General features: G+C 39.4%; 1 protein-coding gene across 1 annotated transcript; it reads left to right on the top strand.

Annotated features, from left to right (window-relative positions):
- The first annotated feature begins 4280 nt into the window (after positions 1-4280).
- On the top strand, positions 4281-12452 carry LOC110443554. Its single transcript, XM_021487835.1, has 2 exons — positions 4281-4518; positions 10813-12452. The coding sequence occupies exon 2, from the start codon at positions 10816-10818 to the stop codon at positions 11515-11517; it is 702 nt and encodes a 233-aa protein (XP_021343510.1). The 5' UTR covers positions 4281-4518; positions 10813-10815; the 3' UTR covers positions 11518-12452.
- Positions 12453-12826: the final 374 nt, after the last annotated feature.

A 12826-nucleotide genomic window follows, 5' to 3' on the forward strand; every position in this document is an offset into this window, starting at 1 on the left:
CTATTATTATTATTACTGTTTGGTTTCCCAGTTATTATTTTTTATCGTTCGGGTTCCCTATTATTATTATTACTGTTTGGTTTCCCAGTTATTATTTTTTATCGTTCGGGTTCCCTATTATTATTATTACTGTTTGGTTTCCCAGTTATTATTTTTTATCGTTCGGGTTCCCTATTATTATTATTACTGTTTGGTTTCCCAGTTATTATTTTTTATCGTTCGGGTTCCCTATTATTATTATTACTGTTTGGTTTCCCAGTTATTATTTTTTATCGTTCGGGTTCCCTATTATTATTATTACTGTTTGGTTTCCCAGTTATTATTTTTTATCGTTCGGGTTCCCTATTATTATTATTACTGTTTGGTTTCCCAGTTATTATTTTTTATCGTTCGGGTTCCCTATTATTATTATTACTGTTTGGTTTCCCAGTTATTATTTTTTATCGTTCGGGTTCCCTATTATTATTATTACTGTTTGGTTTCCCAGTTATTATTTTTTATCGTTCGGGTTCCCTATTATTATTATTACTGTTTGGTTTCCCAGTTATTATTTTTTATCGTTCGGGTTCCCTATTATTATTATTACTGTTTGGTTTCCCAGTTATTATTTTTTATCGTTCGGGTTCCCTATTATTATTATTACTGTTTGGTTTCCCAGTTATTATTTTTTATCGTTCGGGTTCCCTATTATTATTATTACTGTTTGGTTTCCCAGTTATTATTTTTTATCGTTCGGGTTCCCTATTATTATTATTACTGTTTGGTTTCCCAGTTATTATTTTTTATCGTTCGGGTTCCCTATTATTATTATTACTGTTTGGTTTCCCAGTTATTATTTTTTATCGTTCGGGTTCCCTATTATTATTATTACTGTTTGGTTTCCCAGTTATTATTTTTTATCGTTCGGGTTCCCTATTATTATTATTACTGTTTGGTTTCCCAGTTATTATTTTTTATCGTTCGGGTTCCCTATTATTATTATTACTGTTTGGTTTCCCAGTTATTATTTTTTATCGTTCGGGTTCCCTATTATTATTATTACTGTTTGGTTTCCCAGTTATTATTTTTTATCGTTCGGGTTCCCTATTATTATTATTACTGTTTGGTTTCCCAGTTATTATTTTTTATCGTTCGGGTTCCCTATTATTATTATTACTGTTTGGTTTCCCAGTTATTATTTTTTATCGTTCGGGTTCCCTATTATTATTATTACTGTTTGGTTTCCCAGTTATTATTTTTTATCGTTCGGGTTCCCTATTATTATTATTACTGTTTGGTTTCCCAGTTATTATTTTTTATCGTTCGGGTTCCCTATTATTATTATTACTGTTTGGTTTCCCAGTTATTATTTTTTATCGTTCGGGTTCCCTATTATTATTATTACTGTTTGGTTTCCCAGTTATTATTTTTTATCGTTCGGGTTCCCTATTATTATTATTACTGTTTGGTTTCCCAGTTATTATTTTTTATCGTTCGGGTTCCCTATTATTACTACTACTACTGTTTGGGCTCCCTGTTATTATTTTTTATCGTTCGGGTTCCCTATTATTATTACTACTACTGTTTGGGCTCCCTGTTATTATTTTTACCGTTTGGTTTCCAAGTTATTATTTTTACCGTTTGGGTTATCCTATTATTATTTTTACCGTTTGGGTTATCCTATTATTATTTTTACTGTTTGGATATCATTATATTGATTTTACCGTTTGGGTTCCCTGTTATTACTTTAAACATATTTATTGCCATTAAAATTGAACAAAGGATTTGGGTTCCCTGTTATTAATTTTACTGTTTGGTTTCCCTGTTATTAATTTAACTGTTCGGGTAGCATTGTTATTATTTTGACGATTTTGGTTTCCCTAATATTTTTTTCCGTTTGGGTTCCTTGTTTTAATTATACCGTTTAGTTTTTCTCTGTTTTTTTAATAATACCGTTTTGTCTTTTCCCTGATATTAATTTTCCGTTTGGATTCCCTGTTTTAATTTTTATTGCTTGGGCTCCCTTTTATTATTTTTACCGTTTGGGTTTCCCTGTTTTTGACTTAATTTCACCGTTTGGTTTTTCCCTTTTATTCATTTCACCATTTGTTTTTTCCCTGTTATTAATTTCACAGTTTGGTTTTTCCCTGTTATGAATTGTATCGTTGAATTTACCCTGTTATTAATGATATCGTTTGGGTTCCCTTATAATAGCAATACAATCAATAAAGGCATTTACTTTAAAATCAATTGTATTGATTTTTTGTTTAAAATTTTACTTTTATGCTAGTAATGTGATTATTTTTCAAGTGTTAAGGTAGCGACTATGATTGGTATGGAATTTTGATAAAAAATGTTTTAGGTGTCTTAATTATAGCAAACAGAACTGGTACTGTCCAAATAAATATAACAAAGCATACTAGGATTGTTTTGTTGATGATGACGTCAACAATTACCACGAAGGTGTGTGTGGTTATAAGGAAGTTCAACCCATTGTTGCCAAATTCGATTTACATAAACTGTCCAGTTGTTTGTACTCCCCTTAAGAAAAAGTCTTGAAGTGTCGAATCTGTACTCTATCATCAATAATGTTATGAGGCCTCCAATAAAGTTTATGTACTTAACGGGGAACAGACTTAGTTCAATCTTGTTCTTATGTTCGGTAACACAGATTATTTTGTTGTTATGTTCCAGTAGCACAGAGAGAGAGAACGTAGTGGGCACCTAAACATTCCGCTAGAGGTCAGCACCTAAACATTCCGCTAGGGGTCAGCACCTTAAGATTCCGCTAGGGGTCCTATAATGTTTTCAAACGTTACAGTGTTTTCAGGAAGATGCTGTAATGCTGAAGTACATGACGACACTCACATTCCCTTTGGGTAGTAAACAAAGACGTAACATCTGCAGGACTGCATTATGACTTACTAGTACTAAGAAGACTATTGTTTAATGTTCATACCCTACGGTGTAGAATTATTGTAAGGGCCATACATTCTGTCTAGATTACGAACTGTCATAGACAGAAAGGAGTTATCAGGGAGGCCAAGAGTTGTAATGATCATCAATTATCTCCACGGTTCACTGCTGAACGATGACCTTTTAATTCGTTGTCGTAACTGCAATATGTATAAAACCAAAATATTTCAATTTCTACTCAAGTTGGACTCAATGCAACTACCAAATGTAATCATTTTGTAATGTTTCATTTGCCGATGAATTTGACCAGATTGACATTACCTGTGCGTATGAATACATATTTTCAGAGTTTGCGTAGGGAGATAACTATTCACCGTAACTATAACTAAGATACTGATTGTATGAGATTTTACGTTTTTATTAAAGCTACACAAGACATTGTTCAAGCAACCAAAAATGATCAATCAGCAAAATATTATCAGCTCATGGTGGCTAGCGGTAGTGATAAGTCATGTACTGCCCTAGCAATTCTCCCTCCGGCTACCCATTCTGCCTCTTATGTAAATGTCAACCCCCGGTACAAATCGAAAACAACGTGGATCACATATCCATACGGTCCCGTCATATATGAAATGCAGTCGAACAGCCAACTGCCATATCAAATTGTTGCGTCCTTTCAAGCCATATCTGGTTTCCTGTCTAATTCGACATTCAATTACTGCAGCTTCTAATTCCAGAAAATGTAGAACCTCGAAATTTAGCGGCTCTCCACTTCAAACTTAAACGATGGCTACATTAGACTCGCAGCTGAGCCTGCGCACCGTGTCTAAACACTATTCTACCGCGATGACGCATCAGAAATTTGATATCTTAACATATGAATTCATCAACAAAACTTAAATGTGATATTTTAAATATGATTTTGTGTTTTGTATCTTCATACGTTCACCATCATGTTGTATGATGATGATGGTCCTTCAATGACGGACTATATTTTGATATTACTCAATACGTAGACCTGCACAAGCTCCTGAATCTGGGACAAATTATCATATTGAAAAAAATGTTGATTGAAATAATAAGGTTTAAATCTTGCTTTGAACGACTTAATGGGATGATGAATTGAGTTGGCCTTGAAACAAATTCAACATGAACTCGCAGTTCGTTAATTCATCACCCCATGAAATCGACCAAAGCAAGATTCAATCCTTGAATGAGCATTTTTTGCATTTACTAATCGCATGTAGTGCTTCAAATTGGTTAATATTTATTCTATTTTTAATTCAAGAATACGAAATCTTAAGTATCGTTACACTTGTTTAAAGTTTGGAACACACAAATATTAGTTTGACTATTGCGATACATTTAGTTTCTTCTGTGGCGAATCACGGCTCCACTTTGCCGTCAAGTAGTATGTCCCTCATTTTGTTGATAACCTTCGCTGTCAAATAGACGCTTGAAGTATACATGTATTTATAGGATTTTATGTAAACGTTTTAATGACACTGAAGAATCATAGGTGGCGCTAAGTTCGTCTGGCAGCAGACTATAAAAAGCCGTCGGCTAACTTCAGCAGCCCACTCTTCGTTCGATCGTCGGCAGAGACAGAAACACTTGTGAAAGGTAAATATGCTAGTATTGTACAGACGTGCCTGAACAAGGCTTCCCTGTATCTTACTGCAAAGGCATAGAGATAATTTACTGAAGAGTAAGTACGGAGGTAGATGTGCCTGAGCAAGGCTTCCCTTCTCCGCTACGGTTACTCTATGTGATCGGTACATCACATGATGGTGAATTATAACCTTGAGTCTGCCCTGTGATTGAGAGAAAGTGTATGGGAGCACTTGGCATGTAATAGCTAGAGAGTACTCAGTAGTTACTTTGAGAGGCTCGGTTTAGCTGTTGTTAGAGTGAGTGCTCGTTCTAGGGAGTACTCATCTCTTGGATATGTGATTCATGTATTATATGTAGTGAGTGCTCAGTTATTCAATTCATACATTAGGTAAAGTGAGTGCTCGTTTTAGGGAGTACTCCTCTCTTAGATATGTGTTTATAGTTGGTGTAGCTAATTTACAGAAGGCAATTTCTTGTATAGTCCCAGGTAGGGAGTAATCATTTGTTGGCTAGGGAGTACTCAGTATTTCATTTTGAGTAGGGAGTACTCAGTATTTCGTTTTGAGTACTCATTTTGTTGTTATATATTTCATAGTTATTAGATCATAGTGTTGTACATTACTCAGAGGGACTGAGTGCTTTTAGACAGCAATTATATTGATTAATTCATTAGAAAAGGTACCCAATTATGCAAGTTACTTTATCTGTATATATCTGCACTGAGTAGCTCAAATAACATCTACATGTAGTATAGACAATCAGGATCTTCAGTGGAAGTGACTGATACGAACCCCTGTAAACGTCACATAATTTGGTGGCAGCGTCGGGATCCTTATTGCCTATATTTTATTCATTTGAACACTCAAGGTGTAAGTAACACTGAGTACTGTAATTGAATTAGATTGTAATTTTGTTAAAAAAGAGTTGTATGTCTGATGAGGAGGCATCTGATATTGATTGGAGGAACTGGCGGGAGCAACTTATCGAACAAACTGATCTAGGTATGCACTCAACACCGAGACAAACCATGTCGAAGGGGAGCAGTCGTTATCGAGATTCAGGCATTGAGTCCAAGCGTCAATCTGAAGAAATCGGTACAGAGGAAATGGACATTGCTCATTCATATAGCAGTATGACTGAAAATCATGAAGATGTATCATCTCCTGAGATTATAGATCAGGAGATAGAAGAGCTACAGAAGCAATTATGCAGATTAGATGCTCAAAACCAGAGTCTGCGAGCAAGTGCCAGCAAGTCCTTGATAAAAGATTCATACAGAAGACTCAGCCCAGATACCAGAACTAAGCAAGATACAAGTCCAAGAGTGAGGTTTTCTGATAATACTTCTTCCCGTCGGTTGGATCATGATAAGGAGGAAGATGGAATATTTGATAATGTTACCACAAGAGGTACATGTAGGAGTGGACAAAGAAGATCAGCTCGGATTAACCATAGAAATGATAGGGACGACGCATTAGACAAAGGTTCCGCTTGGGAGAAGAGAAACACCTGGAGAAGGTCAGCTTTAGATCTAAGCGATAGTGATAACGGGGACCGAGTATCAGAAAGAAAGCACAAAGAGAAATTTATTTCTGTGAAAGCTTCAACTTATGATGGCACCACTCCATGGAGAGACTACCAATCTCATTTTGAGGCATGTGCCCGGATTAATCGCTGGACAGAAAGTGAGATGGGCCTATACCTAGCAGTGAGTTTGAGGGGCCAAGCTCAAGGTATTCTTGGGGATTTACCTGCCAGGAAGCAAGAACATTATTTCTCATTAGTAAGATCTCTGGAAGAAAGGTTTGCCCCACCTAATCAAACTGAGCTGTATCGAGTGCAGTTACTTGAGAGGAGACAGAGAGCTAACGAGACACTCCCTGAATTAGGCCAGGCAATACGAAGATTAGTTAATCTGACCTACCCCACTGTTGAGGTTAGTGTGAGAGAAACATTGGCCAAACAGCAGTTTCTTGAGTCCTTAGCTGACTCGGATATGCGTATTCGTATAAAGCAAGCCAGGCCTGAGAATCTTACAGAGGCAATCCATCTTGCGGTAGAGCTAGAAGCTTACAAGAAAGCAGAAAAACATGGAGATGCGGGTCGCGCCTATCTGAGAACAACAAGTACTGAGAGTACTGAAAGCACAAAAATGGTTGAGAAAACTGAAATGGAATCAATGTTGTGTAATATCCAGCAGACACTGGAAATGATGCAGACAGATATCAGCAAGCTAAAAGCTGCAAAGAAAAGTCAAAATCAACCAGACGGTCAAGGAAAGGATATGAAGAACACGAGCACTGGCAGACGTTGCTATAAATGTAACGAGACTGGACATTTACGTAGGGACTGTCCTCAGCTGAAGACTGGGTCCAAGCAAACCTCATCTGGAGCAGCCAACCCAGTGAAAACTCGAACTAGGAAGCGAAATCATAACAAACCCGCAGGAATTGGAATTTCATCAGCAGCCCAAGAAGCTGGGTTGTATATCAAAGCTGAAGTACAGAATACCAAAGTGAAGCTTTTGGTTGATACGGGAGCTACGGTAACCATATTGTCAAAAGAGGTATATGAGAGAATTCCAGCAGAGAGAAAACCTAGGCTACAGAAGGTTAAAAAGGACATAATGGCCGCTAACGGGAGTGAATTGGAAGTCCTGGGGTGTGGAGCATTCATGATTAAACCAGAGGGGTGCAAGGATGTCTACTTTGAGTGTGTTGTAGCTAATATCAGCACTGATGGTCTTCTTGGCCTAGACTTTCTGAAATTGAGGAATGGAATGATTGACTTGAAGAGAGGATCGTTAGTATTGGACGATGGTGAAGTTGACACTAAATATGAAGGTACACTTGGTTGCTTTCGAGTTTCAGCTGCCGAGAAAGTCATCATTCCAGGTAAAAGTGAGATGATAATTACAGGGAAAATCTGTTCGCCAATTTGGAAACCAATAAAAAGCGGTTCTCTTCTTATCGAAGGAGCGGACTCATTCCTGAAAAATGACAAAGCCCTCATAGCCCGTTCTTTGGTATGCAATACGTCTACAGTGCCAGTCAGAATTATGAATCTCCAAGAAGATCCACAAACAGTCTATCCTGGTACAAATATTGCTCAAGCTAGTCCTGTTAGCAGTGTCATCGAGACAATTACCTCGTCTAGTTGCGCCTTTGGGGAGAAACTCAGAGATGACTTGAATCAGTTACTCGATAGAGCAAGAGAACACCTAACTCCAGAACAGAGCAGTAAGGTCAAGACTTTGTTGTTCAAATATGAAAACCTGTTTGCAGCCAAAGATAGCGATCTTGGACGTACAAAAGTTGTGAAGCACAAGATAGAAACAGGTGATGCTAGACCTATCAAACAACCACTCAGAAGGGTACCAGCACATGTGAGTGAGGAGGTCGATAGACAGGTACAAGATATGCTTGACCGCGAAGTGATTCGAAAGTCTACTAGTCCCTGGTCTTCCGGCATTGTCCTAGTTCAAAAGAAGGACGGAAGTCTGAGATTTTGCGTGGACTATAGACGTTTGAATGCAGTGAGCAATCATGATGCCTATCCATTACCACGGATTGATGAGGCATTGGACCACCTATCAGGGTGTACATGGTTTTCTACACTGGACCTTAATGCAGGGTATTGGCAAGTTGAGCTGGAAAGTGAAGATCGTCCGAAAACTGCCTTTTCAACCAGGACGGGACTCTATGAGTTTCAAGTGATGCCATTTGGGTTGACATCTGCGCCAGCCACGTTTGAGCGGCTTATGGAGACAGTACTAGCTGGATTACAGTGGCAAATTTGCCTCATCTATCTTGACGATGTAATTGTAGTAGGAAAGACTTTTGAGGACATGCTACAAAATCTGTCAACTGTGTTCGACCGACTTCTGGCTGCTGGTCTGAAGCTTAAGACAAAGAAATGCCAACTGTTTGCCAAAGAAGTGACATACCTTGGGCATGTGATTTCTGAGAAGGGGATAGCTACAGATGGTGAAAAGGTGAAGATAGTGGACCAGTGGCCTGTACCAATCAACCTCAAGGAATTGAGATCATTTCTTGGATTTTGTGGATACTACCGGAGATTTGTACGAAACTTCTCTGGTATTGCAAGTTGTCTACATGAACTGACTAAGAAAGACAAAAAGTTTGAATGGACTGAAGTCTGTCAGGAGGCTTTCGAAACACTAAAGCGATGTTTAATTGGTGCTCCAATACTCGCCCACCCAGACTTCACACAACCTTTCATCCTTGATACCGACGCAAGTGATAAATCGATCGGTGCCGTTCTATCTCAAAGCATCAATGGAATTGAGAGACCTGTCGCGTATGCAGGACGTACACTGACCAAATCTGAAAGGAGATACTGTGTCACAAGAAAGGAGTTGTTAGCAGTTGTACACTTTGCTAAATACTTTAAGCACTACCTGTATGGAAAGAGGTTCACTGTGAGAACTGATCACAGTTCATTACGCTGGCTTCTAAATTTCAAGGAACCAGAAGGGCAGATGGCCAGATGGCTTCAAGTATTGAGCTCCTACAACATGGACATTAAGCACAGACCAGGAACTCAGCACAGTAATGCTGATGCATTGAGTCGGATACCTTGCAGACAATGTGGGTTTGACCCCATGTGGGAAAAGAACAAGATCGAGGACAAAGAGTATGCTCAGATGGCATCCAGCAAGATGTTTGTGAAGGAGGACTCTCAAGACGAGAATGAAAAGGAGGAGTTGTCGCTTCAGCAGAAGCAGAAAAAGGATTCTGACATTGCAGTAGTAATGGAATGGGTGAGGAAAGGAGAGAAACCTCTGTATAAGAAAATTGGTGACCGAAACATAATAGTGAAGACATTATGGGCCCAATTTGAATCCCTTGTGATACATGGGGACATGTTGTATCGGAAAAATCCCCATTCAGAATCAACTCTACAGGCAATTGTACCAACAGCTGAAAGACGAACCGTGTTGACACACAGTCATGACAATAGGAGCTCCGGGCACCTTGGAATGAAGAAAACGTTGGCAAAAATAAGACAGAGTTATTATTGGCCATGTCTTCAATCAGATGTCAAAAACTATGTGGCTGGATGTCAACAGTGCAGTAAACGCAAGAGTCCATGCAAAACCAAACGAGCACCAATGCAGATAGTGGAGTCAGGCTTTCCTATGGAAAGGATAGCAATAGATATTCTCTGTGAACTCCCAAGTACAAAGATGGGTAACCGCCATATCTTAGTGATATCTGATTATTATACTAAGTGGACAGAGAGTTTTGCAATGCCGAATATGGAAGCTCAAACTGTTGCCAAAGTACTTGTTGAGGAGGTGATATCTAGGTTTGGTGTTCCTTACAACATTCATTCTGATCAAGGGTCTCAGTTTGAAAGTTGTCTCTTTAAAGAGATGTGTTTACTTCTACAAATAAACAAGACCCATACCACTCCCTATCATCCCAAATCCGATGGAATGGTAGAACGGTTTAACAAGACACTTGTAGCCATGCTAAGTGCCTTCGTTAACGACCATCAGACTGATTGGGATGAACATTTGCCGTATGTGATGATGGCGTATCGCTCTACGGAACATGAGACGACGGGGAACTCGCCGAATAGCATGATGTTGGGAAGGGAAACAAGCACTCCATTGGATATTCAGTACGAGATGCCAAGGAATATCAAGGCCATTCCTCAAAACCAATGGGCTTGGCAGTTAAAAGAAAGGATGGAGAATGCACACGACCTGGTGAGGAAGCACTCTAAAGGAGCGATGCTGCGACAAAAACGTTACCATGACAAGAAATTGTCTTGGACTGAATTCAAGTCTGGTGATTCAGTTTATGTCTTCTTCCCGAACATTCCGACTGGGACCACACACAAGTTAGCCAAACGATGGCGAGGACCTTTTAAGGTACTCACCAGAATGACCGAGGTTACTTATAAAGTCAGATGTGGATACAAGGGAAAGAGTCAAGTGATTCATGCTGATCGCATGCGACTGAGACATTCACAGGTGTTACGGGGTGAAAGTAAAGCGAAAGAAGCTGGAATGAAAAATGTGCAAGTACAGGTTGATGAATCATGTTTTGAACGTGGTCAGAAAGAAAGAGAATGTAAGCTTTCAGAAGATGGGACCTCAAGTGAGTTGAGAGATGAGGTAGAGCAAAAATGTAGCATTGAGAAAGAGTGCGAACAAATCAGAGCAAACCCAAGGCGGCCTATAAGGAAACCGCAATGGCATTCAGAATACACCTCAAATTATTAGAATGATCTATTCTGATTGGTAAACAACTCTCAATTTTATCATTCCAGAAAATGGTGAAGACAAAGTCTACCCCTAGGAAACAGTGTCCTATGTGCTCCTTTCGAGCAGATGATCTTGACGTGATGCGTAATCACATTCTTGAGTGTGGCCTGGAGACCATGGAGAAGAAGACTCTGGCTTGTCCCGATTGTAGCTACAAGACATTCAGGGCTGCAAACATGACTCGACACCGTAAGCGCCATACGGATTCCACAGGAAATGTGTGTAAGGATGTGTCCACAACTCTGGCTGCAGATCGCCCATCTACTTCCACCTCAACTGTGACTGTCAACACAGATGTTGAGAGCTGGAGCAACCAAGATCCTGGGGACCTGCTAGGAGAGATCTCGGACTCGTCAGAGAACAACTCTACATCTGAAGATGAGGGAAACGGTCTTCTGGTCGGACGCACGGTCAGGAAGCCAACCAGACCAGAGCCGGTACAGGCTCCAAAACGGAAGCAAGACCCAAAGAGCTTCGCTAGACCCCATCCCAAGGACCCTGTAAACATGGTTCCTATGCCTGTTACCAGTGGACGCCCTACTGCTAAAAAGTTATGCACCTATGTGCATCGTGCCACTCAGACTGAGGAGGTCAAAACCTCCCGTAGAACTGTTACGAAGACGACGCGGTATTCCGAAGATGGTCGAGACATTGAGGTGGTAGAATTTGAGGAGTTTTTCGTACCTGAAATATTTGGTCGTACAAGTTAGAAGAATTCAGTGACTTGATATTGAAGACACCGACTTTGTCGATTTTCATGTCTTTCAAAACAATACATAATTCTTGGAATGTATATCGTCTTTTAGTTATATGTTTTCTTAGTTGGAACGTGAGGACACGTTTTACTCGGAGGCGTGGGTAATGTGGCGAATCACGGCTCCACTTTGCCGTCAAGTAGTATGTCCCTCATTTTGTTGATAACCTTCGCTGTCAAATAGACGCTTGAAGTATACATGTATTTATAGGATTTTATGTAAACGTTTTAATGACACTGAAGAATCATAGGTGGCGCTAAGTTCGTCTGGCAGCAGACTATAAAAAGCCGTCGGCTAACTTCAGCAGCCCACTCTTCGTTCGATCGTCGGCAGAGACAGAAACACTTGTGAAAGGTAAATATGCTAGTATTGTACAGACGTGCCTGAACAAGGCTTCCCTGTATCTTACTGCAAAGGCATAGAGATAATTTACTGAAGAGTAAGTACGGAGGTAGATGTGCCTGAGCAAGGCTTCCCTTCTCCGCTACGGTTACTCTATGTGATCGGTACATCACATGATGGTGAATTATAACCTTGAGTCTGCCCTGTGATTGAGAGAAAGTGTATGGGAGCACTTGGCATGTAATAGCTAGAGAGTACTCAGTAGTTACTTTGAGAGGCTCGGTTTAGCTGTTGTTAGAGTGAGTGCTCGTTCTAGGGAGTACTCATCTCTTGGATATGTGATTCATGTATTATATGTAGTGAGTGCTCAGTTATTCAATTCATACATTAGGTAAAGTGAGTGCTCGTTTTAGGGAGTACTCCTCTCTTAGATATGTGTTTATAGTTGGTGTAGCTAATTTACAGAAGGCAATTTCTTGTATAGTCCCAGGTAGGGAGTAATCATTTGTTGGCTAGGGAGTACTCAGTATTTCATTTTGAGTAGGGAGTACTCAGTATTTCGTTTTGAGTACTCATATTGTTGTTATATATTTCATAGTTATTAGATCATAGTGTTGTACATTACTCAGAGGGACTGAGTGCTTTTAGACAGCAATTATATTGATTAATTCATTAGAAAAGGTACCCAATTATGCAAGTTACTTTATCTGTATATATCTGCACTGAGTAGCTCAAATAACATCTACATGTAGTATAGACAATCAGGATCTTCAGTGGAAGTGACTGATACGAACCCTTGTAAACGTCACACTTCATTAGGACGTTGACATGATCTAAACATAAACGGGTTGGCGCTCCATTGAGTGAAGACATATTTATATAGCAGGTATTTTTGTGTTATAAGAAATAAAATGTAAAGTGA

This window comes from Mizuhopecten yessoensis, unplaced genomic scaffold (genome assembly GCF_002113885.1).
Source record: "Mizuhopecten yessoensis strain PY_sf001 unplaced genomic scaffold, ASM211388v2 scaffold1961, whole genome shotgun sequence".
Lineage (NCBI taxonomy): Eukaryota > Metazoa > Mollusca > Bivalvia > Pectinida > Pectinidae > Mizuhopecten > Mizuhopecten yessoensis.

Coding starts and splice junctions, on each gene's coding strand:
- LOC110443554 (XM_021487835.1), top strand. CDS start 10,816: ATGGTGAAGACAAAGTCTACCCCTAGGAAACAGTGTCCTATGTGCTCC.